The sequence below is a fragment of the Mandrillus leucophaeus genome, unplaced genomic scaffold, assembly GCF_000951045.1.
Source record: "Mandrillus leucophaeus isolate KB7577 unplaced genomic scaffold, Mleu.le_1.0 Scaffold150, whole genome shotgun sequence".
NCBI lineage: Eukaryota > Metazoa > Chordata > Mammalia > Primates > Cercopithecidae > Mandrillus > Mandrillus leucophaeus.
The window spans coordinates 3,112,165-3,136,052 of record NW_012101477.1 but is presented as its reverse complement, the minus strand read 5'-3'; the positions used below and the strand labels follow the sequence as shown (position 1 = coordinate 3,136,052).

The 23,888-nt window shown below is 45.4% G+C and overlaps 2 protein-coding genes across 4 annotated transcripts in view; both read left to right on the top strand.

The window, feature by feature from the left end:
- Nucleotides 1–8,697, top strand: part of RALGAPB (Ral GTPase activating protein, beta subunit (non-catalytic)) — a 108,285-nt gene extending 99,588 nt beyond the window's left edge. The window contains exons 28-32 of one of the 2 annotated variants that reach the window (XM_011974974.1): nt 1,402–1,510; nt 2,270–2,348; nt 5,624–5,772; nt 6,250–6,416; nt 7,352–8,697. In XM_011974974.1, coding sequence (XP_011830364.1) covers nt 1,402–1,510; nt 2,270–2,348; nt 5,624–5,772; nt 6,250–6,416; nt 7,352–7,381 — 534 coding nt within the window. In that variant the 3' untranslated portion in view covers nt 7,382–8,697. Of the gene's footprint in view, nt 1–1,401; nt 1,511–2,269; nt 2,349–5,623; nt 5,773–6,249; nt 7,309–7,351 lie in introns of those variants that run through there. The other variant, XM_011974975.1, reaches the window with a different exon arrangement.
- A 4,024-nt stretch (nt 8,698–12,721) lies between these two features.
- On the top strand, nt 12,722–20,302 carry ADIG (adipogenin). 2 transcript variants are annotated; one of them, XR_001005497.1, is made up of 3 exons: nt 12,722–12,894; nt 17,807–18,035; nt 19,940–20,302. XR_001005497.1 is itself a non-coding variant. In XM_011974972.1 (3 exons), the coding sequence occupies exons 1-3, from the start codon at nt 12,771–12,773 to the stop codon at nt 19,971–19,973; spliced, it is 273 nt and encodes a 90-aa protein (XP_011830362.1). In that variant the 5' UTR covers nt 12,722–12,770; the 3' UTR covers nt 19,974–20,302. The 2 variants fall into 2 exon arrangements, 1 of the variants encoding a protein (XP_011830362.1); XM_011974972.1 differs by having other exon boundaries at nt 17,807–17,921.
- Nucleotides 20,303–23,888: the final 3,586 nt, after the last annotated feature.

Here is a 23,888-nt window from a genome sequence, read left to right as displayed (position 1 = left end):
GATGCCTATTCTCACCACTTACATTCAACATGGTAGAAGAGGGACCTACATAGAGAAATAAGACAAAAGGAAACACAGTACATAGAGATTAGAAACAAAGAAGTAAAACTGTATGTATTTGCAGATGACATGGTCATGTAAGTAGGAAACCCTGAGGAGTCTTTTTTTAAATTCACTAGAACTATTGAGGTGAGTTTAGCAAGACTGCAGGGAAAACGTCAGGGTGTTGGGCAAAATTTTAAGATAACCCCCAGCAACATTTGCCTGTGTACAATGTCCTCTCCTTGCATGTGGGTAGAACCTGTGAATATGATAGGATAACCGTGATTATGTTACATTATTTGGCAAAGGGATCTTGTGGGTTTAATTGCGTTATTTTGAGTTAATCAAAAGGGAGATTTTCCAAGTAGACCTGACCTAATCACAGGAGCTCTTTAAATCTAGGGCTAGACGTCAGACATGGAAGAAGTCAGAGTCAAAGCTAATTAGGGGCCTTGATGCTAAGAAAGTAGTCTGTGAATATGGCCAGATATCTGTCACTAGTTTGGGAGAAATCTCTTGGTCTGGCCATTTTCTGTGAATGTCAGAGTGGATACAAGCATCTGGGGGACTTGCCATGGACTCTGGTCATCTGGTAAAGACATGTATATTTCTGTGCTAATAAAGCAGTTTTAATTTTAAAATTCACCTCAAGTATGAGATTCTCCGCTCTGTACACATGAGCTTTGTTTAGGGCTTTAGCACAACTTAGCTCTGCTGCATGCCTCAAAAGAAGTGCAACTCAGGGTACCAGTTTGCTAAAGGGGGGCCACACAGTCCTGTTAACTTTGCAGTGAAACTTAGAGTTGATTAGGGTGGCGGCAAGCCAGAAGCACACTGCATGATAATGAAGGCCCAGATAACTTGTTTTTCTTTCTACTGATGAGAAAAAGGAATTAAACATAAATTGCAGTAGGAGACATTTGTTCTGGGATCTGGGAATAACTTGCTGATGGGACATTTTAGAGATGAGGATCCCCAGACAAGTAGTGATGTTGCTGTGATGGGGAAGCATACTGCTTTCTGGCCCTAATAGAGATAGACTCAAATCCTTTAAGCCCTCATTAAGATACTGCGTGTAAATTTTGTTTTTATTAATGCAAATTATTATTATTCAGTATTCCTTCCTTGTTTTTTCTTTGACAATTTTAAGCCTTCATTTTCTTGTCCTAGGTTAAGACTGATGAACAGGAGCCAAAGAAGTGCTTTGTTGCAAATGTATACATGTTTTCCTAAAGTGATTTTCCATGACCTGATACTTATATCACTGAGCACCTTGACAAATGAATGACTGGGTAGTTTTATTAAGCCAGTTTTTTGTTGCTGTTGTTTTTCCCGCTCTCTGTCTTCTTCTTCATATAGCTCAGTCCCAGTTCCAGAATGAGAAAGCTGCCTCAGGGTCGCCCTGTTCCTCCCCTTGGACCTGAGACAAGAGTTTCTGTAGTCTGGGTGGAACGCTATGATGATATAGGTACTGTATGAGGACTTTGTCCATAAATAAAATGACAATATATGACAATGACTTGCTAAATGTCTACAGGGAGTGGGCATATAAGCACGGTGTGGCCAGGAGCTAGTCCTGGAGTTCAGTAAGCCTGGGTTTGCACCCCAGCTCCACTACTCAGCCTTAGATTACTCCTCTGTTAAATCCTGGTACTTTTTTCATAGTTGTGAAGATTTGACGAGACTAGTAGATACAAAGCTTTTAGTTATTCCTGTTGGCATCACAGTCAGTGGTTTGTTGCCAGTTGGTCTCAGTCATCCCAGGACCTTTGGAAAGGGGAAGGGGAAGCGCTTCACTTACCCTCTCTCGACCCACATGCTCTACTGTCTCGTTTTAGTATAAAGTTTAGTTTGTCCTTAAGAGTTGCCCTCTGGGTAAGTTTCTCATGATTTTTACGTAAGCAACATTGAGCATTAGAATTATATACTTTGCCTAAAATCCCATCCAGCCCAGAGTTTTTGGGAAAATGTGATAGTTACTTTTCAACAAAGCCCTCAAAGATCACAGAATGTATTTTCTAAAAACTCTTTGCTTTAGGTGAAATTAGCTAAAAAAATGAGAGATGATTTTTTTAATTTGTAGAGAATAATTAAGATGATATTTCAGGACAGCACAATCCATATATTTGCCACTCATTTATGTGAAGAGATTAGAAAATTAGATTTCCTGTTATCTGTTTGGGAAAATGAGGGAGATATTAATTATAATGCTATTATTTTCTTCCAGAAAACTTTCCCCTCTCAGAGCTGATGACAGAGATCAGTACTGGTGTGGAAACTACTGCAAATAGTAGCACTTCACTGAGGTACACTCTATTTGCTTGAATTTCAACAGCATGTCTTTTTTTAATATATTGATTGCAGCTTAATAAATAAAGAATTATGAAGCAAAAGAGTTGTGGACAATTAGAAATAAAAATAGAGAAAAAAGATCAAAGAAGTTTGTATACAACATACAAGGTTATCAAATTATTACAGCATGGACTTTTTAAAAGCCACTTTATTGAGGTATGACTAACATGTTAAAAGCTATACATACTTAATGTATACAACTTGATGAGTTTGGAGATAAGTATATCTCCATGAAACCATCACAACAATCTATTCCTGAGCACTTCTACCATATCCAGAAGTTTTCTCCTGCCCACTTAATTCATTATTATTATTATTTTGTGATAAAAACCACTTAACATAAGATCTGCCCTCTTAGCAAATTTTTAAGTATGTAATACTGTATTATTAGCTATAGCCACTGTACTGTTGATCTTTAGGACTTATCCTTCATAACTGAAACTTTGTACCACCTTTTGGCCAATACCTCCCCATTTTTTCCCTCCTTCCAGTTCCTGACAACTAGCATTCTACTCTCTGCTTCTCTGAGTTTAACTATTTTAGATTTGTCATATAAGTGATATCATGTGGAATTTGTCTTTTTGTGCCTGCCTTATACTTAGCATAATGTACTCTAGATTCACCCATGCTGTCACAAATGGCAGGATTTCCATTTTAAGACTGAATAATATTTCATTGTATGTGTACACCACATTTTCCTTATATATTCGTCCATTGATGGATATTTAAGTTGCCTCCATGTCTTAGCTATTGTGAATAATGCTGCAGTGAAAATGGGAGTGCTGCTATCTCTTTGAGATCCTGGTTTCAGTTCCTCTGGATATATACCCTGAAGTGGGATTGCTGGATCATATGAACATTCTGTTTTTAATTTGTTGAGGAACCATACTGTTTTCCATGGTGGTTGCACCAGTTTACGTTTCCACCAACAGCATACAAGGGGATTTCCTTTTCTCCACATTCTCGCCAACACTTGTTTTCTTTTGGTTTTTTTGAAAATGACCATCCTACCTGGAGTGAGGTGCTATCTCATTATGATTTTGATTTGCATTTCCCTGATGATTAGTGATGTTGGGTGCTTTAGCAAGAGTTTTAATAGTAAAATTAATTGCTATTTTACAGTTATCTAGAGCAAAAAGAAAAATGGAGAAGTAGAGGCAATTTAATATTAATAAAGACCGTAATAATAGGGTAGCAATATTAGATTGAAATAATGGAGTTAAATTGGCCAAAACAATGTGGCCAAATAGCAGCTAAAATATCCTAAATCATATGAGCTAATTAATGGAAAAATGTTTCTAAGCAAAATGTAATACTAACTTTATAATTGGGTTAAAATTTCTGTTTTACCTGCCCATTCACAAGAAGGATAAAAAGAGAATAATCTGATTCTAAGAATGGTAACAATGTAGTTGTGTGGGCTTTGTAGTTTTCAAGGTTTGCTTGCTTGTGTTTGGTTTATAACTAAGAGTTTAACAATTATTTTCCCTGTTTTATTTGTGGGATAAAATAGGTTCAAAGAGGTTATTCCTTAGTATCACACATCCAGTAAATGCAGGAGAAAGTTTCCTGAATGCAGGCCTTTGACCCCAAATGCCTTGGCCCTGCATCTCTCTCATCGCAGAGATACCCTCAAACTTGATATTTTTAAGTTCCTTTTAGTTATGTGAGCTGATTCAAATTGCATATAAGATGAATTTATTCTAATATTGTTAGATGATTGTTGTTGAAATGAAGTCAGTAAAGATGATTTATTTTAGCATTATCATTTTAAATTTCTAAAAAAGGGCAAGTCACTCTTAAAACTTCCATGCTTTTTATGCTTTGGTGTTTTAAAACAAATTACAGGTATCTTTATGTTCCAAATACACCAGTATGCATCTGAAAAGTCAGATAGCTAAACATAACATCACAATAATAAAGTTACTAATACTTTCTTAATATTATCTAATAGGCAACATTCAAATTTCTTCATTTTTACTAAAATATTCTTCACAATTGGTAAATAATTCACTCCAGGACTGTATACCTGGTTTTAATTCCTTCCATCTCTTTTAATCTGGAACAGTCCTTTTTTCTTTATGACACTAATTTGCTAAAGAAGAGACTATAGAATAGTCATGAGTAGACTTTTCTAGAACTAATTAGAAGAGACTTTTCATATACTGTCTTTGTTGTTTTCACCTTTTTTTTTTAATTAAAAAAAAAAAATTGGGCACAAGGTCTCACCATGTTACCCAGGCTGGTCTCGAACTCCTGGGCTCAAGCGATCCTCCTACCTCGGCCTCTCAAGTTTTCATCTTTTTAGGTCAAAGGTTGTAATACAATTTGACAGTAAAATGTATATTTTATTGGTAGATTAGCAAAGTTTATAATTTATCTTGGGGACAGAATTACTCGAGGATTGATTTTTCTTTTTCTTTTTTCTTTTTAATGTCTTGAAACACTGATTCAGTGTTGCTTTGGCCGAAATCACCTTACCTATATAGAAAGAAAACTCATTGGGTTGCAAAAAGACCTCAACATGTAGCATCACAAATAACATGTCATACTAGATGGGTTGGCCGATCCCTGGTGTGTAATGAGTAACTCACCCCTCCATAGAGGCAGTTGCCGACTTTAGCATCTGCTGCCTGGCCAGAGGCTGTGAGGGCTTTGGCCCTGCCACAGTGTGGCCATTTATCACCATAGCGGGGAAGGACACTTGCAGCTGGCTTGGATTAATGGCGCTCCCAACCTCCTTCCCCACCCTGAAAAAAAATTATATCAGGGATTCCTGTAATGGGCCAAAGCTGTGTTCCTGCTTCTGCTCTGGGATTACCAGCCTTGACTATGCTGGAATTCCCTGTACTCTGGCCGGCCACATTTTTGTTCCCTACAAGAAGAGGAACTAAAGTGAAAGTCCCATAGGTGGTTGCTAGATTCTTAACTCCATGCAATAGAGTTCTCTGGCCTCTCCTTCCACCCAGTGTCCCTAGTGGTTTTCCAGGTATATATATTTTTTCGGCCCCTTTCTGTTAGCTTAGAAAGCCTGAGCCAGTAATGAACCTTTAGGACCAGGTGTTATAGGGGGCAGCAGCATAGATTCCCAGAAAGCAGATTCTGAGCAGACTGACCCCTTGGCTTTTCTCATACCACTGCCAAGCAACAGGTCCCTTTAGTGATCTTAGGCTGTATATGGGGGACTTTAACTCTTGGGTGCCTGAGATAAAAATTTTCTTTTCTTAAGATCTACGACTCTTGAAAAAGAAGTTCCTGTCATCTTCATCCACCCTTTAAACACTGGATTATTCCGGATAAAAATTCAAGGAGCCACTGGAAAATTTAATATGGTCATCCCTCTTGTGGATGGGATGATTGTCAGCAGGCGAGCTCTTGGTAAGGTCTTCATATGTGGCTGAAGAGTTACATTTTCTTTCTCTTTATCATTTTTATAAACCAAAAAGAAGTCAATATAAGGAAATGGTGATAATTACTTAATAGTTTCCACATGTAGGAAATGGTCTGGCTTTTGTTAAAAAGGGAGCATGTTTTGTTCTTTTTTAATCTGTCCTTAATCTAGTAAGTGTAAGTAAAACCTCACCAACTTCTAGTATTAAAATATTGAAGACAACTGTTTGTCATCCAGGACGGAAAATAGGTTGTTAGACTAGATTTTTATTCTCCTTTTCCTGTCATTGTGTGTTTCTTGTGACAGTTTTATCTTGGCACTATGTCTATCTCTCTGGGGATGGGAAGTTTGCAAGTTGAATGAAATAGTTTGAGTATGCGTAGGGTAGTTCACCTGAATACTTATAGTTCACCTACCTAAGTGACTAGTTTTTAACATTTATTTTAAAACTCTCTATTTTCAAGGCTTTCTGGTGAGGCAGACTGTAATTAACATTTGTAGAAGGAAGAGACTGGAGAGTGACTCCTACAGTCCACCCCATGTCCGCCGGAAACAGAAAATCACCGACATTGTCAACAAGTACCGGAACAAACAGTTGGAGCCAGAGTTTTATACTTCACTTTTCCAGGAGGTTGGACTCAAGAACTGCAGTTCTTAGACCCCTGAATTTCTAAGACTGTTGAACTCCAGTTCGGGAACTGTAACACAGCAGAACAGTTTGATAGGTGATCACTGTAAAAATAAAAACAAATCACTCCCAAGAGCTTACTGTTTAATCACCAGAATAGAAGAAACACATTATAACCCATTTGATAGAAGACTTCGGGCTGTCTAGTGCAATGGGCTCCCAGACACAATCATATTCCTGCTGATCATGATGATATACATTTTAGCCATAAACTTTCTTTTAAAGGTGACAATTTTAGTTAAACATAAGCCTTTTGAGGAGAAAGGCTTTTATGCATCTCAGTTAAACACGTGCATTGGTAGTATCAACAAATTTGCAATATAGAAGTTGAAGATAGTTTTATACCTCACTTTTTAGGAGGTTGTATTCAGAATTAAAATCTTTCTCAGAATCTTCCAGGACATTTAAAGACTCATGTTGATAGTGTGGAGGAGAAGAAAAGAAGTCACAGCCTTCTACTCACTTGTAGGTCTTCTTGTCATCCAGCTGTCACACTGACAAAAAGAAAAAATGATACATGTTTTTTGCTCAGATAAGAAGCCTGACATTAAAATATGTCATATTTTTTTCTCCACATTTCAAAAAGTTGTCCTTCTCATCACTGCACAGATCTGTCTGAAAGCCTCAGTTTCTGGGCCACCCAGGAACAGATCAGAAATGGAGCATGGCCTTGTCCTTTAATGGGGATACAAATAAAGTTTGTGGGGTTAAAAGTTTTAAGATAGCAGTGATACCCCCACTCTCCATTGTTGTCCAGCGGGGTGACATAATGACAGGTTAAACATTTGTGATTCATTCATTAAATATCATTTAAAGAAATGTAAATTCACAATAAGGGTTGAAAATTATTTGGTTTCATCCATTGTCTCTTATTTCAGGACCAAGCAGCAAACTGCAGTAGTTTATGAAGGATTCTAAAATGGGGTTCAGGAATAGCCTCTCAGCGCTACTAATTCAGATCTCCCAGAGAACTACTGGATTTCCTCATAATTGACAAAACATGAGTGACCATCTCTTTGGGTGGCTACTGTTAGAAATGGCTGTTGTTGTCATGTTTTCTGGACTTTGCCAGCCAACAGATCCCTGCCAGGTTTTGGAAATACTTCTGTTACCTCGCTGCTACTTTTCTGCAGGGATAAAACTTTTGAGGTGGCCAGACCCAGAACATCCTTACAAGGATTCCTGTTACAGTGCTACAGTATACACTGCTCATTTATCCTATTCTCATGTGCTTTCTTCTTTAGTAAGATTATTTTATGTTAAGAAAATAAGTGATATTTAAAGTCCAAAGAGAAATGATCACAGTTGTGTAAGGGGTGTTTTCCCCCTTGAACTCTGATGTCAGTAGACTGTGGGTCAGAGCTGCGACGATCTGTTTGGTTTGATGTTTTGGTGGGTTACTTAGGGGGCGGGGGTAGTGTGGAACCTAATTCCCTGTGCAAAAGTCTCTTATTCCAGAAGTGTGCATTTTGCCATCTATAAGCAAGAAATATGGGCATAGCAGCTCTTGGTTTAAAGTTTGCCATAACCTGTTCTTCATGTTTGTTTTAAGCTCAGGTAAAGATAACCTCCTCTTTCTATGACTCCAGTTTCCATTCAGGTTATAGTATTATTATTCAATAGTTGATTTTCTTTTTAAGCTGGGCAATAAATTGATGTTTCCAGATGGTAGCATGGGAGAGGGCATTCGGGATAAAGATGAGCCAATTCTACCCTAAAAAATGTTCTAGTGGTTCACAGGAACAAGATGAGGTTTAATAACTTTCAAGGTAATTCTAGATTGACATTTTGAGGGGAAAATGGGCTCTTGTTCTAGTTGAAGTGAGCAGAGAAGGCTATAAATTAACATGTAACTTACAACATTGCAGAGGTTAAAAATAACTGATGTAGATGTACTTCAGTATGATTCTTCAGATCAGACTTTTACCTTTGGCATAGTTAATTTCAGAAAAATATGCTGTGTGTGTGTATGAGGGTTGGACTTGCTGATCCTTCAGTTAGGTCTAATTTCTGGCAACTCTTTGTAATTCCAATGTATTTGATATGTAAACAATGATGTTGAATGCATTTGTGATCTGGGAGACTCCCTGGTCTTCCAGGGAAGGAGGGATGTGCAGCCCCTGAAGGCATGAAACTCCCAGTGTGTACGGAGCCAGTGGACTATGGGATACCCGTACCGTACCTTACCAGGCGCTGGTTCCTTCTGCTCAAAATAATATCTGCCCAAAGAGGGAGTGCTAAGAACCCTTAACTCGTCAGTGGGACTCGGCTGGCTCCTGGAGGGGGTCTGTGACTTCAGGTATATCAACACCGATGCCGGGGGTAATTTTTGTCCCATCTCTATGGATCTGAGTTCATGGTCACTGTGTTCACCCACCTGCCTGTGTTAAAAATCACTGAGTAGAATAGCACCAGAGGAACATATTTAGCACCTAATATTAATATTTTGTAGTCCATTTGATAAAGTTGCCAGCATATGTTCTAGCCTCTGGGGGAAAGCCAGGACCACTTTTGTCTGTGGCTTAAACAGTTCAGTTGCTGTATCTGTTGGGTGTGCCAGGGGGTGGGTGAATGTGGCATTCTGTGAAGAGGAAGGTGGTAAGTAAGGTTGCCCTTCTGCCTTCTTAAGTTGCAGGAGGGAGCTTTTCTGCTCCTCTCTGGTTGGGAACACTGAGGACAGTGAGGAGGGCTTTTACCTTGTTAATCATTTCCTTATTTAGCTAGCTTTCCTTTTTGTCTAGGGCTTCCTCCTGAGACCCTCTTCCATCCATTGGGCCTTTGAAAGAACTAATGACACACACACACACACACACACACATATACACACATACGCATACTCATGCACATTTTCCTTCATTTCCATATCCTTTATTTCAGGGCAGCCCATTTTCCTCTGGATTCATTGATAAATACAAATACCCACACCTTTGACCAGTATTGTTGGTCACCTGCAGGTTCTGTGTATGAGGCCTTCATGAATAGTTACTTTCTCCATACACTAGGGAAGCATTTGTCAGAGTCTTCAGACTGGGTTCTAGAGAGGCAGAGTCATTTCTTCTGGAAGGTGGAGCTTTACCCAAAGTGAAAGTTAGCCTTACTCAAAGATGTGTTTTGTGGTAGTTGGTAAAAAAGAAAGAAAGAAAGAAACACGTATTGGAGGTAATTCGACACTCTTGCTGGCAGTAGTTCTCTATTCACCATTTTAAAGCCCATTCAGGTTCTGTCTTCTTGAAAAGAACTGATTGCTGTGTTTACATGAAATGACGATTGATTGGAGTCAGATGGTCTGTTTTAAAGATTTCCATGACAGCCTCTTTTCCTGAGTTGGAGAGATTGGAGGTGGTCCATCTGTACGAAGTGGAATCAAACGATGGGTTTCTTAATAGCTGAAGAAGCCATGTACTTACAGTGTTTTTCTCAGAATATCAACTCATGTTCTTTTTTAATGATGAGGGAAAAGGTGTAATTTGGGATTCCACAGTGCCTTGCATATAGTAGGCGCCCAATAAATACTTGTTGAAGCAAACCAAGTTTCCCAAGTCCTCATCTCTTACAGTGACCAAGACATCTTTCTCCTCTGAAGGGATTGGCAGTTGTGGCTAAAAAATAAGCAGTATCATTATTTGCTTGAAATCATATATACAGTTTGTATGAATTTCAGTATGTTGCCAAGACATGCTCTTTTTCTTATTGTATTTTCTGTAAATATTTCTGGCACTGAACTGTAAAGTAAAGGCAAAGTGTAAATATGAAGGTGTATCCGTGCCCCTTGCCTCCTGTGTTTCATCTTCGTCGGTTAGGGAAGAAGGTCCAGAGGTTTGTTTGTATTTATGCCGATCCTTTGTCCAGAAGCCCATGGAATATTGAATGTAATACATTTAGTCAATTAAATTTTAAGGAGATTCTTATCTAATAACTTTGTGTGTGCTTTTGGATACAGGCTGGGGGTTTACTCCTACACTGGTGCTGTGAATTTTACCCTTCCAGGGGATGTCTCCTCGGCTTTGGCTGCCCTGTATAATTTAGATCTGTAGTTTAATTGAACATTAAATGAGTATTTCATGAAATACTCAAAGTTTGATTAATTTTAAGAAAAATATTTGGCCTTCTCTGCTGGAAGGAGCTTGTATAATTAAAACACTGCCAAGAGAGGCTCACCTTTCAGAGGCTGGGAATTGCTGAGGAGATAGATACTTACGTTATGGGAGTGAAAGTGCCGGCTGTGCCCTCTGCTTGCAGAAAATTTGAGCCCTACCAGGGCTAGACAGTCAGCAAAGTGGGGAGATGCAGAGATCATCCCCTGCTGCCCACTGCCCCCTTTGTGTAGAGCATCTTGGAGCCAGATGAGCGCCTTCAGGCCTAGATCACACATAGAGGAGTGAATGGACCACTTGAAACAACCATGAGAACCACTGTGGTCATGCCTGTGCCAAGAGCTGCTGACGTGTGCCACCCTCTGAACTGTGCCTGGGAGCTGCCTACCTTGCAGTGTCTGTTCTGCCTGTTCTGCCCACTCACAACAGGACCTCCAGCTGGGCCTAGTGGCCAGGGAAGCTGACCACAATATCCCTGTTTTGGTGTCTGGAAAGGTTTTGTAACCAGAAAAAAATGTGTGCTCAAGCCTTTCCCAGCTATGCTGCTCAGCTCTCTCCGACCCCAACCCCTTCAGGACCCAGTGCCAGGGAACCACTCCCAACCCAGACTGCCTGCTCCTCCTCTTGGCCTCTGGGCCTTGCATCAGGTGCCCCCTGCCAGGGCACTGCTCCTCTTGGACACGCATTCTAGTCCATTTTCCCAGACTTCCTCTTGTAGGAATTTTGGCCATCCCACAGCTGGGCTAGGAGTCTCGAAACCATGCCCCAGCTCTCCCAGCCCCTCCCATGCTCTTATTTTTTCCTGTCGCTGGCCCCATGCGCCCTTCTCCTTGAATTGGTGTCTTTTCCTATAAGTGGGTTTTCTACTCCATGTTTCTCCCTAGGTTTACCGCCCACTTCCTGCAGCTGCTCCCCCAGCCTGGACCTGGGTTTGCCTTTTCAACAGGTGCTTTTAAGTCATGAGATGCCGTGGTCTCAAAATCAAGCCTGTGTCGGAATCATTCTGGTTGCTTATCAGTGTGTTGAATCCCAAGCCACACCCCCACCCCCAAGAGGTCTGAGGAGACGAAGGTGAGCCTGGGAATTGGCACGTTTAATAAATACACTCCAGCACCCACCCATCTGCTGGCAGCTTTAGGCAGGTGGTCCAAGGGTCCTTTTGGAGAATACCGTGCAGCAGCCACTCCAGTGGGAAGTCCGAAGCAGCCTTTCTGCCGTGGTCTGGCGCATGGAGGTTTACTGAATACTTCATGAGTGAACGGATGACAGATATGAGAAGATGAGGATGGCATGTGGAAGTGTTCTGGCCACTCAGGAGATAAAGGAACAAGATTCAAGTCGTTAGAAGCCCCTCACAGAAAACCCTAATAAGGAAAGGCACAGAAGCTTCCAGATTAAGTAATAATCATTTATAGTCATTTAATCTAGTAATCATTAGAATAATCTATGTGTTAGATTTTAAAAGTTTTAAGTGGCAGCCCAGTGACCAATCCAGCCTGGCAGACGTTTGGTTTAGCCAACAGTGCTTTAACGAGGTCTGACCCAACATTTTAAACTTGGGAGATATCACATAGAAATCTAGACTTTTTGCCTGGCTTGGGAAAGTTACGAGTCCTGCAATAATGGACCTGCATTTCATTCATAGCAGTTATTGGTGGGAGCTGCCATCACTGCATGCTTAGGATGCAGTAAGCTCCACCCAGTTTGCTGCAGTCCGCAGCACTCCCACAGTGTGGATGTGGGCACACACAGCTGGTATTACAGGACTTGGGGACCCGGCTGGCTCCTGGAGGGGCTCTGTGACTTCAGGTATATGAACACCGATCCCGAGGGTAATTTTTGTCCGATCTGTTTTTCTAATTTAACAAAATTATCTCCATCTTACAAGAAAGAGGGTCAGAGGGGTGTCATGAACCCAATAGCTACTGGGCTGAGATTCAAACCCAGGCCTTCCTGGAAACCTGGGCTTTTTAATTCTCAGCCAGACTCTGTCTCACTGCCTGGCTTCCCCCCCTTTCGTCCAGAACACCTCTCCCTCAGAGTGTCCCCTGCGTACTTTGCCTGAAGGACACTGTAACTTCCTTGTTACCTCAGAGCTCAGTCACAATTGGGCTGAGAGCAGAGCATGGCCCAGCCTGCCAGGTCCCTTGGGGCAGCCCTGCCAGCCCAGCCCAGGCTGGCCCAGCTTAGCCACACATGCACCATGAGGTACCCTTTGATGCCGCTGGTGAACGACCTCACATTTTCTTTCCTGGTTTTCTGGTTCTGCCTCCCTGTGGGTTTGCTGTTCTTATTGATCATCTGGCTACGCTTCTTACTTAGCCAAGGTGAGCTGCTTACCCTGCCCAGGCAGGACCTTAATCCTGGAGCTGGGCAGGTGGCCGAATAGGCCAGTGTGTCCTGAAACAACTGCAGAAGGAGCTTCGTTCAGTCATTTTAAGTGCTGGCTTAGATACAAGCAGTCAACTCTTCAGTGGAAAGGTGGTTTGGTTGTTTAGGGTTTCTTAACCTAGAGTTCGAGAGTGAGTCCTAGAGTTTGAACCTAGAGTTCGAGAGTGATCTTTTGAACAAATTAGACAGAGGTTATCCCTCCAGGAGATGAACGTCCAGGTGCCCCTTTCAGCTGGGGCACAAGGCTCTGTGAGCAGAGCGTGGGCTGGATTTCAGCTCACTGCTCACCCTCTCGATTGGGTGCTTTTGTGCAGTAAACAGCTTGTACAATAGGATACAGCAGCCTTAGGCATTTTTCAGGTACCTGCAGACCACTCACTGTTTTCTGCCTAGGTCATGTATCAGAAAGGATCTGGCTTCTTTGGGAGGCAGGCTCATGGAAGCCAACTGACATTCACCCTGACCTCAGCATGGGAGCAAGAGGAGCAAGAGGTGGGACCAAGCTGGCTGTGGAGGAAGCTAGGGGTGGCTGGGCCAGGATATGGCCTGGCTGTGTGGCAGGAGTGGGACTTATGCTCCTCTGGCATGTGTCTCCCTGAGCATCCCCTTCAGCAAGAGGTCTCTTCCTGCTGGGCACAGTGGCTCACGCCTGTTATCCCAGCACTTTGGGAAGCCAAGGTGGCCAGGTTGCTTGAGCCCGGGAGTTTGAGACCAGGCTGGGCAATGTCTCTACAAGGAATACAAAAATTAGACAGGTGTGGTGGCATGCATCTGTGGTCCCAGCTGCTCAGGAGGCTGAGGTGGGAGAATTGCTTGAGCCTGGGAGGTTGAGGCAGCAGTGAGCCGAAATCGTACCACTGTACTCCAGCAGACAGAATGAGATCGAGATCCTGTGTCCCAAAAAAAAGGCCTCTTTGTGGGGACCACTTGATCTTCCACCTCCTGCTGCTGAGCGCCATGACCTTTGGCCAGCTAGGCAGGGAGGGCGCAGCACATGTTGCCAGCAATGGTCAGATGTTGTTGAGGCGGGGTGAGAAGTCCCTCCCCACACCCCCACTAGCCCCATGATCTCAAATGTAGGGACTTGAAATTGTGTAATTAATGGGAGTTCCTAGCAAGAACTTGGGATGCCCTCTTGTCTCTAGAAAATGTTTATTTAATGTATGTTCTCCTCATAGTCCCAGGGTAGACCACAGCTCTCCCTGAGGGGTACAGTTCAGGCATTGGGCCCCACAGCTGGTAGGGAGTCAGACTTGTTTGCTACTGGTGATAAAAGCTGTCTCTCTGGACTCCGGAAGACACAGGTTCAGATTTCATCCTTTTTTTTTTTTTTTTTTTTTTTTGGAGACAGTCTCACTCTTGTCACCCAGGCTGGAGTGCAGTGGCATGATCTCGGCTCACTGCAGCCTCCATCTACTGGCCTCAAGTGATTCTCCTGCCTCAGCCTCCTGGGTGGCTGGGATTACAGGTGCGTGCCATCACACCTGACTAATATTTGTATTTTTAGTAGAGATGGGGTTTCACCATGTTGGCCAGGCTGGTCTCGAACTCCTGACCTCAGGTGATCTGCCCACCTCGGCCTCCCAAAGTGCTGGGATTACAGGCGTGAGCCACCGCACCTGGCCTCATCCTTGCTTCTTTTATTATTATTTTTTTTTCGAGATGGAGTGTTGCTCTGTCGCCCAGGCTGGAGTGCAGTGGTGCAACCTCGGCTCACTGCAAGCTCCAACTCCCGGGCTCATGCCATTCTCCTATCTCAGCCTCCTGAGCAGCTGGGACCACGAGTAGCCGGGACTACAGGCGCCTGCCACCACGCCTGGCCAATTTTTTGCACTTTTAGTAGAAACGGGGTTTCACCATGTTAGCCAGGATGGTCTGGATCTCCTGACCTCGTGATCCACCTGCCTCGGCCTCCCAAAGTCATCCTTGCTTAATAGTTCCTAATAATAGTGAACCTATTTGCAACACTGACTATGTACCAGGCCTTGTGCTCAACACTGGACATGCATAATCTTATTTAATCCTCAGAATAACCCTGCATAATAATACTTATATCACAATTGAGGAAACTGAGGCTTGGAGAGGAGAAGCAACCTGTCCAAGGTCATACATCTGTGAACTTAAGAGAGCCAATTGTCTGCCTTCAAATCCTGACTCTGCCACCTACCAGCTGCGTGACGGTGGGCACCTCTGTGAGCCTTGCTTTTCTCATCTACAAAATGGAGACAACACTAGTACCTGCCCCCTGGGGTTGTGACAGGCTCCAGTGGTCGATACATATCAGGTGCTTACAGGGCAGGGCACACAGTACACATACACACCTGGCATGTGGTAGGTTCCTGTAGGCTGAGAAAATAATCCAACCAATGCTGGTTTTGTCAGTGTGGGAGGAAATGTAGGTGGCGTGGCTTTGGATGCCTTCTTCGGAGTGGAGACATTTCTCCTACCACCCAGGTCAAGGCCTGCGGCGTGAATCTCCTCCGGCATTCACTCTGCTTGGAGGCCCAACTCCAAAACCATCCACAACCTACTCCACCCCGAGCCCTCTGCAGACTTTCTCCTGAGAGGCTGTTTACTCCCTGGTGTCATGTGGCGTTTTGAAATAAGTCCTTTGTTAATTTTGCAATGAAGAGAAACCATCCTTAAAGTGAGGTGGGCATTCCTCCCTCAGGTTCCCCATCTTCTAAAATCCCCGATATTATTGTGTGTGTTTTGCGCTTGTGCTGGGAACTGACCCAATGTCAGGGTTTGGAGGGCTAAGAGGGGTCAGGCCACCCAGACCTGTGGTTTTCTATTCTGCTGTGGATTCCTTTATTGGAATCAGTTTGCCTGAAATCCAGTTTGAAAAGCAGACAGGAGTAGCTCTGCCGCCTCCTCCCCATCCCCACCCCCCCAACACTCCTGCTGGCTCCCCAGGGCAGTTTCAGGCCTCAGAAGACAGAGGGTTAAGTGTGGAGTACCCGATAGGATGCACTTTCCCAAGTCGAAGGAGGAGCAAGTGGGGAGGAAAGGGGAGCTGCCTGATGAAACTGGCACTGAGGCAAAAATGATAATGGGCAGCTCAACTCCTGCAGAAGCTGGTCAGTGGAGGACAGTGCTACTGTCTGACCATGACATGGCCATAAGGTGGAGGAAGCCACACACCCCCTTCAAGGGGAAGATGCCCTGCTGCCAGTATTTTACTTTTGCGATTTGAAAGGAGTTTGCAGAAGGATGAAGGGAAATCTCCAAAGAGATGGGTTTGGGGCTGAAACAGAAGAGTGGTGCAACAGCCCCTCATGGTGGCCCTTGGAGCAAGGTGTTCAATTCAAAGCTGCCTTTAAATCCCCCGGGTCCAAACGCACCCAGTGGGAACTGTGGAGTGGGGAGGCTGAATTCGCATCCAGTAGCACCACTCCCTGGCTGTGAGCCTGGACAAGTGATTTCACCATCCTCATCTGTAAAGTACAAAAAATACTAGTAATTGACTTCAGGAAGTTGTTAAGAGGATTAGATGAGAAAATGAATGTAACAACAGTTCACACATACTCTATGTTCAAAAAATACTCTCTCTAGTGAAGAACAGTCACTTCACGCCATCCTACATTTTTTTTTTTTTTTTGAGATAGAGCCTCACTCTGTCACCCAGGCTAGAATGCAGTAGTGCGATCTCAGCTCACTGCAACCTCCGCCTCCTGGTTTCAAGCAATTCTCCTGCCTCAGCCTCCCGAGTAGCTGAGACTACAGGTCCACACCATGCCCGGCTAATTTTTGTACTTTTAGTAGAGATGGGGTTTCGCATGTTGGCCAGGATGGTCTCGATCTCTTGACCTCATGGTTCACCCGCCTTGGCCTTCAAAAGTGCTGGGATTACAGGCGTGAGCCACCATGCCCGGCTCCTACTGACTTGTAAGACATACTAACTGCCAACACCGTTGAAGGCCTGTGCCAAGTCCTGTGCTGAATTTTACATGTCTGTCTTCAGTTAACCCTCATCCTAGAAGATGCTGATATTATGCCCATTGTACAAACAACCTTTGTTACTTCCCTGCAACTAGTGAAACAATGCAAGAGTTTAGTAAGAAAAATAATCTTCCCCATCCCCTCCTTTTTCTCACCTTACCTCCCCAAGATGAGTCTGTCAGCAAACTCGTGCACATGCTTACTAACGTGTGCAGGTTTTCAAAAAGCATTGGGGAAGGGGGCAGCATTTGCCTTTCTAAACAAAAAGATACTACATTTCTCTTCAATTTGCTTATAATATACCATAGATATCCTGCAAATCAGAAGATACAGATATGATGCAAACATTTTAACAGCTTCATGACAAGCCGTCAGACGGAAGGTCTGGGTCTCCACGTGGTGTGACTGTGCCGCAGCTTAGTCACCCAGACCTCTTGTGATCTGTGAACGTGGACACAGTTCTCAGGTGTTTTATTGTTCATGTGTGTGTTTCACCACAAAACAGTGCTACAGTGGAGATCCTTGTGCCTGTGTACTCAGATACTTGTTAATGAATGAACTAGTGGACAAATGCCTGGATGGGTCAATAACTGTGTCGCTTCACTGCCTCCTCCTGGCCCATGCCCAGTACGGTATGTCATTTGCTCACCTATGTGTCCTCCCTTCTAGTAGATGGATACGGCCATTTTCTGAGTTACAGGAACAGCCTTCTTTCTTGGTCCCTAGTCACCCTTTAAGGCCCTGAAGACTTCCTGAGGCTTCAAGGCTGGCTCATAGGATTCTGCCTTGGCCTTACCCTCAGACAAGGCTGCAAGGACACCCAGGCCTGCCAGGGGACTCCTTCCTGGGTCAGGGGTGGGAGACAGCATGTGATCAGCCAAGAGGCCTTGCCTCATGTCTCCACAGATTCAGAGGAAAATGACTCCGATGTATGCTTGGATTGGGAGCCCTGGAGCAAAGGCCCGGCCGAGTTTTGCTGGAAGGGGACACTCCACGGCCAAGAGAAGGAGAGGCCCTGCTGGTGAGCCTGCTGTGCCAGGTGAGGCCCTTCCATGGGCCAGGGGGAGCCTCAAGGCCCACCCAAAGTCTTGGGCAGCTGCTATGTGGGCAAGAGGCTGCCTCTACCATATTAGAGGTATATGCTCCCTGGCCATGCTGGACAACGGGCTCTCTCCAGCATGTGAGAGCCTTCTGCCTCATTGTGGGGCAGACCTGGTGTTGCCCTGTTGGAGGACCAGCCCCCCTGTGCCACACGGAGCCTTTACAAAGGTCCCCTACCCTTTACCCTAGGGCCTCACCCTCCACCGCTCTGCTGATGGTCTTTGGCCAGCTGTTCCCTCAGACATCTGCGTGAGGCACTGCCTCACCTCCAAGGGCTTGCTCTAATGTCACTTTTTAAGCAGGGCTCCCCTGGCCACCCTATTCGATATTGAAGCCCTCGCCCCATCCTCCGCATCATGCTTCTTACCTTGCTCTGCTTTCCTTTCGCCGTAGTACTTACCGCCTTCTAATACATTTGATCATGGCTGCATCCAAAGCCCCAAGACACTGCCAGACACACGCTGGAGGCTCAGTACATATTTGTGGAAGGATGACATGGTGTGATTGTTATTGTTACAATGGCTGGTATCCTTGGGGGCTCAACAGGTACCAAGGCCTGTCTTAAGTGTTCCCCTTCCACAAGCTTACTTATGAATTCCTATGATGGGGATATGATTCTCACCTCCATTTACAAATGAGAACATTTACAAATGAGGCACACACACACATACTCTCATGTGAGGTGTCAGGGCAATCAGATGTTGTACCCAAGAGCCTTCGCACCCATTGAATTCCTAGGAGACCTCAGCCATTCCAGTAGGGTTAGATGCCATCTCTATACCAATGGCCCCCAAATGTGTGTGTCTCATCTCATCTCCTCCCAAGCTTTATTATCTGTCTGCTTGACACCCTCTCATGCCTAGAGTAGGAATCTTGATTCTCACTACCACCCAGCCAAGCAAAACAGCACCTTGATCTTCTGCTAGCTTTTCTTCATCTCCACGAATAGCACCACTGTGGATTGATTCTGTTGCTCGAGTCACAAACCTGGGAGCCAGCCTTCTCGCCTCTCTCTCCCAACTCTAATCTCCATCTCTCATGTGTCCACCTTTCTCTGTCCCCTTGGCCACCATAGCCTGCCCTACTCTGAAGCTGGTTCATGCAGCGTGTTCACTAGCCCCCACCCTGCCTGAGTGGAGGGAGGAGGTGGTGAAAAGAAGGGCCCCTCACCTACCTCAGTTGTAGTGATTTTTAGCCTTCTGGGTCCTACCTTGACCACTGAGGGCCCTTTTCCCAGGAAAACTCACTCCTATATGTGCCCTCAGAGATTTGTGGACGGGGCCAGCTCCACAGATGTGTAACCTGCAGCGCCACAAGGTCCCAGGCTCAGAAGGGTCCCAGGGTTGGTTGCATGCTTGGCTGTTGCTGTGTTGAAATACTTAATTTTTGAACAAAGACCCCCCGTGTTAATTTGCTATTGAACCCTGCGAATTATGTAGCCTGACCTGTTTTTATATCATTTGTGGCATGAGAAAAGATTTTCAGACCCTGCACAAGAACCCTATCCCATCTATCCAGAGCCTTTCCCACCCCCATCACTTACCCGCCTCTTTCTTTCTTTTTTCCCTTTTTTTTTTTTTTTTTTTTTGAGACAGAGTCTTTCTCTGTTGCCCAGGCTGGAATGCAGTAGCACAATCTTGGCTCACTGCAACTTCTTCCTCCCCGGTTCAAGCAATTCTCCTGTCTCATCCTCCCGAGTAGCTGGGATTACAGGTGCGTGCCATCACGCCTGGCTAATTTTTGTATTTTTAGTAGAGACAGGGTTTCACCATATTGGTCAGGCTGGTCTTGAACTCCTGACCTTAGGTGATCCACCTGCCTCAGCCTCCCAAAGTGCTGGGATTACAGGCGTGAGCCACTGCGTCTGGCCTTACCCGTCTCTTTCTTACTCTTTTATCCCAATGGCATCCCTAGTCCCAACCTTCCTTTTGTTTCTAGTTTGGTTTTCCTGGAGTCAGCAGGGCAGTGGTAATGGCGGAAGTGGATGGGAGAGGCTTGCCAGGGAGGCAAGAGGACTTTGGCAACTGTGGTGCCTCCCTGGAACCCCCAACTCATCTCCTCTTCAGACCGACATGCGAAAGCCTCCAGAGGACCCAGCCCTTCTCCAGCATCGCAGATGACCTCCAGCCCTCCAGGAAGCCGCCCGAGTCTGGGAGGGCATGGGAGCAGTGAACCGGCCCACTGGGAGAAATTGGCCAATTTAATTCAGAGGGGTCTTAAAGCAGGGCTGGGCCGGAGGGTGTGGGTCCATATTAAAGAAGCGAGGGGCTTCCCATGCCCGGGGGAACCCTGACAAACCTACCAGGCTTGACCAAGTCATTCATTCAACCAGCGTAGGTCCGAGACTCAGCCCTGGCCCCGATTCAAGCCATCTAGGACCCTCTTGGGAAAGCCCAACCCTTTTCTCCATCTGTTCAATGGGGATGGGGGTCTTGCTCTGAACTTCCATTCTCTGATTTCAAACTCACTCCTTGATTGGACTTCAGGCTGATCTTAATAACAAATATTTGATAAATAGCTGCAGAGTGTCTACCAAGTGCCTAGTTTGGTAGGAGTAGGAATAGCTATAAAAGTAGCTCACATTTAGTGAGTGCTTGCTACACGTCAGACACTTTTCTATGTGCTTTATACATACGATTACTGGCCGGGCATGGTGGCTCACACCTGTAATCCCAGCACTTTGGAACGCCGAGGCGGGTGGATCACTTGAGGTCAGGAATTCGAGGCCAGCCTGGCCAACATGGCAAAAACTCCATCTCTACTAAAAATACAAAAATTAACCGGGTGTGATGGTTCATGCCTGTAGCCCCAGCTACTCGGGAGGCTGAGGCACAAGAATCGCTTGAACCCGGGAGGCGGAGGTTGCAGTGAGCTGAGATCGCGCCACTGCACTCCAGCCTGGGCAACAGCGTGAGACTCGGTCTCAAAAAAACAAACAAAAAAACAAATACATACGATTGCTTTTAGCCCTTGTAAGAATTCTGCAAGATAGGTTGGTTACCTCTGTTTTACACATGGGGAAACAGGCACAGAGCAGTTACTAAGTTGCTCAGAGTCACACTGGGAGAGTTGGCATTTGAACCCAGGCCCCATGACTCCAGTACCAGGTCCCTCTCCGCCATGCCAGTTATTCCCCAGGTGGGGTTCTGGGGGAGGTATGGTGGGAGGCGTAAGCTTCCAGAGGCTGCAGGATGATGGGGGTCAGGGGATAAAGGGACAGGCCTTCCAAGGTACCAACTGGGCATCATCTTTATCCCTTCTTTCTCCCTCACTCCACACCCCACCAGCCACCACAACTTCTAAATGTCCAAAGGAGAGAGAATCGAGCCTGAAATCTTAGCTTGTCTCCTGTCCTTTGGTCTCCTGGCCTTGGTCTCTGCTCTTTCTGCCCTGTTGGAATGATCCACCCAAAGCACAAACTGGGACATGTCCCTTCCCAGCTTCACACCTTCCATGCTTTCCGTTGTCCCTGGGCTGTAAAGTCTGAGCTCCTCATCAGGTGCAGAAAGCCACCCTTTGGGATTTGAGCCCCACTGAATTTGCTGGATGAGGTTTCTATTCTTATGCACAGGCTGCAACAAACACTCTTGAATCTAAATCCTTGCACACAAGTGTGCTTCTATCCAGAGAACACATTCTGAAAGGAGAAACTGTTGAATATAAGACGTGTGTTTACATTTTGCAGCCACTGCTAAGTTGCCCGACCAAAAAGTGGCCCCAAGGGTATATTAGAAGTACCTGTTTCCCCAGCCCTTTGCCCCGCTGTGCAATCCCAACATGCTCTCTTACATACACACACACACACTATCACACACTCACACACCCTCATACGCTCACACACACACCCTCATAGACACACACACACTATCTCACACACACCCTCATACACTCACACACACACCCTTATAGACACACACATCTCACACACACACCCTCATACAGACACACCCTCATACACACACCCTCATAGACACACACACAATCACACACTCACACACCCTCATACGCTCACACACACACCCTTATAGACACACACATCTCTCACACACACACCCTCATATGCTCACACACACCCCCATAGACACACACACTATCTCACACACATACCCTCATACACTCACACACACCCCCATAGACACACCACACACACCCTCATACAGACACACCCTCATACACACACCCTCATAGACACACACACAGACACACACCCTCATACACTCACACCCTCATAGACACACACACGCACTATCACACTCACACACCCTCATACACTCACACACACCCCCATAGACACACACATACACAGACACACCCTCAGACATGCACTCTCACACAGACACACCCTCATAGACACACACTCTCAGACACACCCTCACATACACACACACCCTCATACAGACACATACACTCACTCACACAGACAAACCCTCACGCATGCACATTCACACACTCATACACTCACATACATATACACTCACACACACCCTCACACATACAGACACACATACTCATACACTCACACACATACATATACACACCCCCTCACATATACACTCGCTACACTCACATTCACATGCACACACACACATATGCTGTCACACACCCCTCACACACACACTATCTCACACACACTCATACACTCACACACATGCTCACAGACACATGTCCGCTGACACGCATACCCTCACACATACAGGCACACTATCACACACAGACACACACTCTCATACACTCACACAGGCGCATACACACACAGTCACAGACATACTCTCATACGCACAGACACATACACTCACACACCCTTACATATACATATACAGACACACATACACACATACACCACCTCATGCATACACACTATCACACACTCTCACAGACACACACATGCACACACGCACTCTCACACATTTAAATATTTTGTTTTCAATCAGGCTGTGGCATTTAAATGAGAATGAGGAAGAAACCTGGGCTAGATGACACGCATCCATAAACACGCACAGTCACACACACGCACACACACTCACAACCCTCCCTTCTCCACACGAGCTTTGCTCCAGCTGACGAGCTTTTGTCACCACGAGGTTCTCCTGGGAGAACCTGCAGGGGTGGCGTTGAATGAGGCCTGTTGGCAGCTCCTTCCTGTGGCTGAAGCTCTGCCTGGTGGTGTCTGCATTGTCGCCAAGTGCCCCGTTTTGTGGAGTCTCTAGGGACTGCTTACTCGGCCCTGCCCCGCTGTACTGTGAGGGGCTGCTGGGCCATTGTTCAGCCTACCTTCTGGCCTAGAAAAGCCAGTGGAGCCCCCCAGCCCTCCTGTCCCACCTGCTAAGGAGCCGACCCCGAGGAGAGTGAGTGCAGTGGGCCCTGCACTGGGGTCTGGGGAGAGCATCTGCTATGTCCCTGGAGCCTTTGAGGCAGAAGGCAGATGAGGCCGCTCCTCAGGGCCCTGGGCAGGTGACAGCTCTGGAGAACACTTGTGGGGAGTGTGGGGAGACGCCTTCCCCGCTTTGGGTGAGGGCTGAGACCCCGGGCCTCTGTGGATGTGGACGAGGTCCCCATTCTGGCACACACACACACACACGCACACTCATACAGAGGAGTTGGGCGTGTGACTGGTAAACACATCCCGTGACACTCTAGTCACAGGCTCCCGAGAGACATCATCCCCACGTAGCAGCCGCGGCTCACTGAGTGCCCACGCATTATCCCACTGGATTCTCACAACAGCCCTCTCAGTCGGATCATGGTTCCATTTTCAGACGAGGAAACTGAGATTCAGGCAGGTTAAGTAACTTGCCCAAAGTCACACAGCCACGAAGTGCCCCATTTTTCTGACTCTTAACTGGGATGTGTGTCTCCAGATCCACAGGGATGCCCTTGGCTCCTCCTA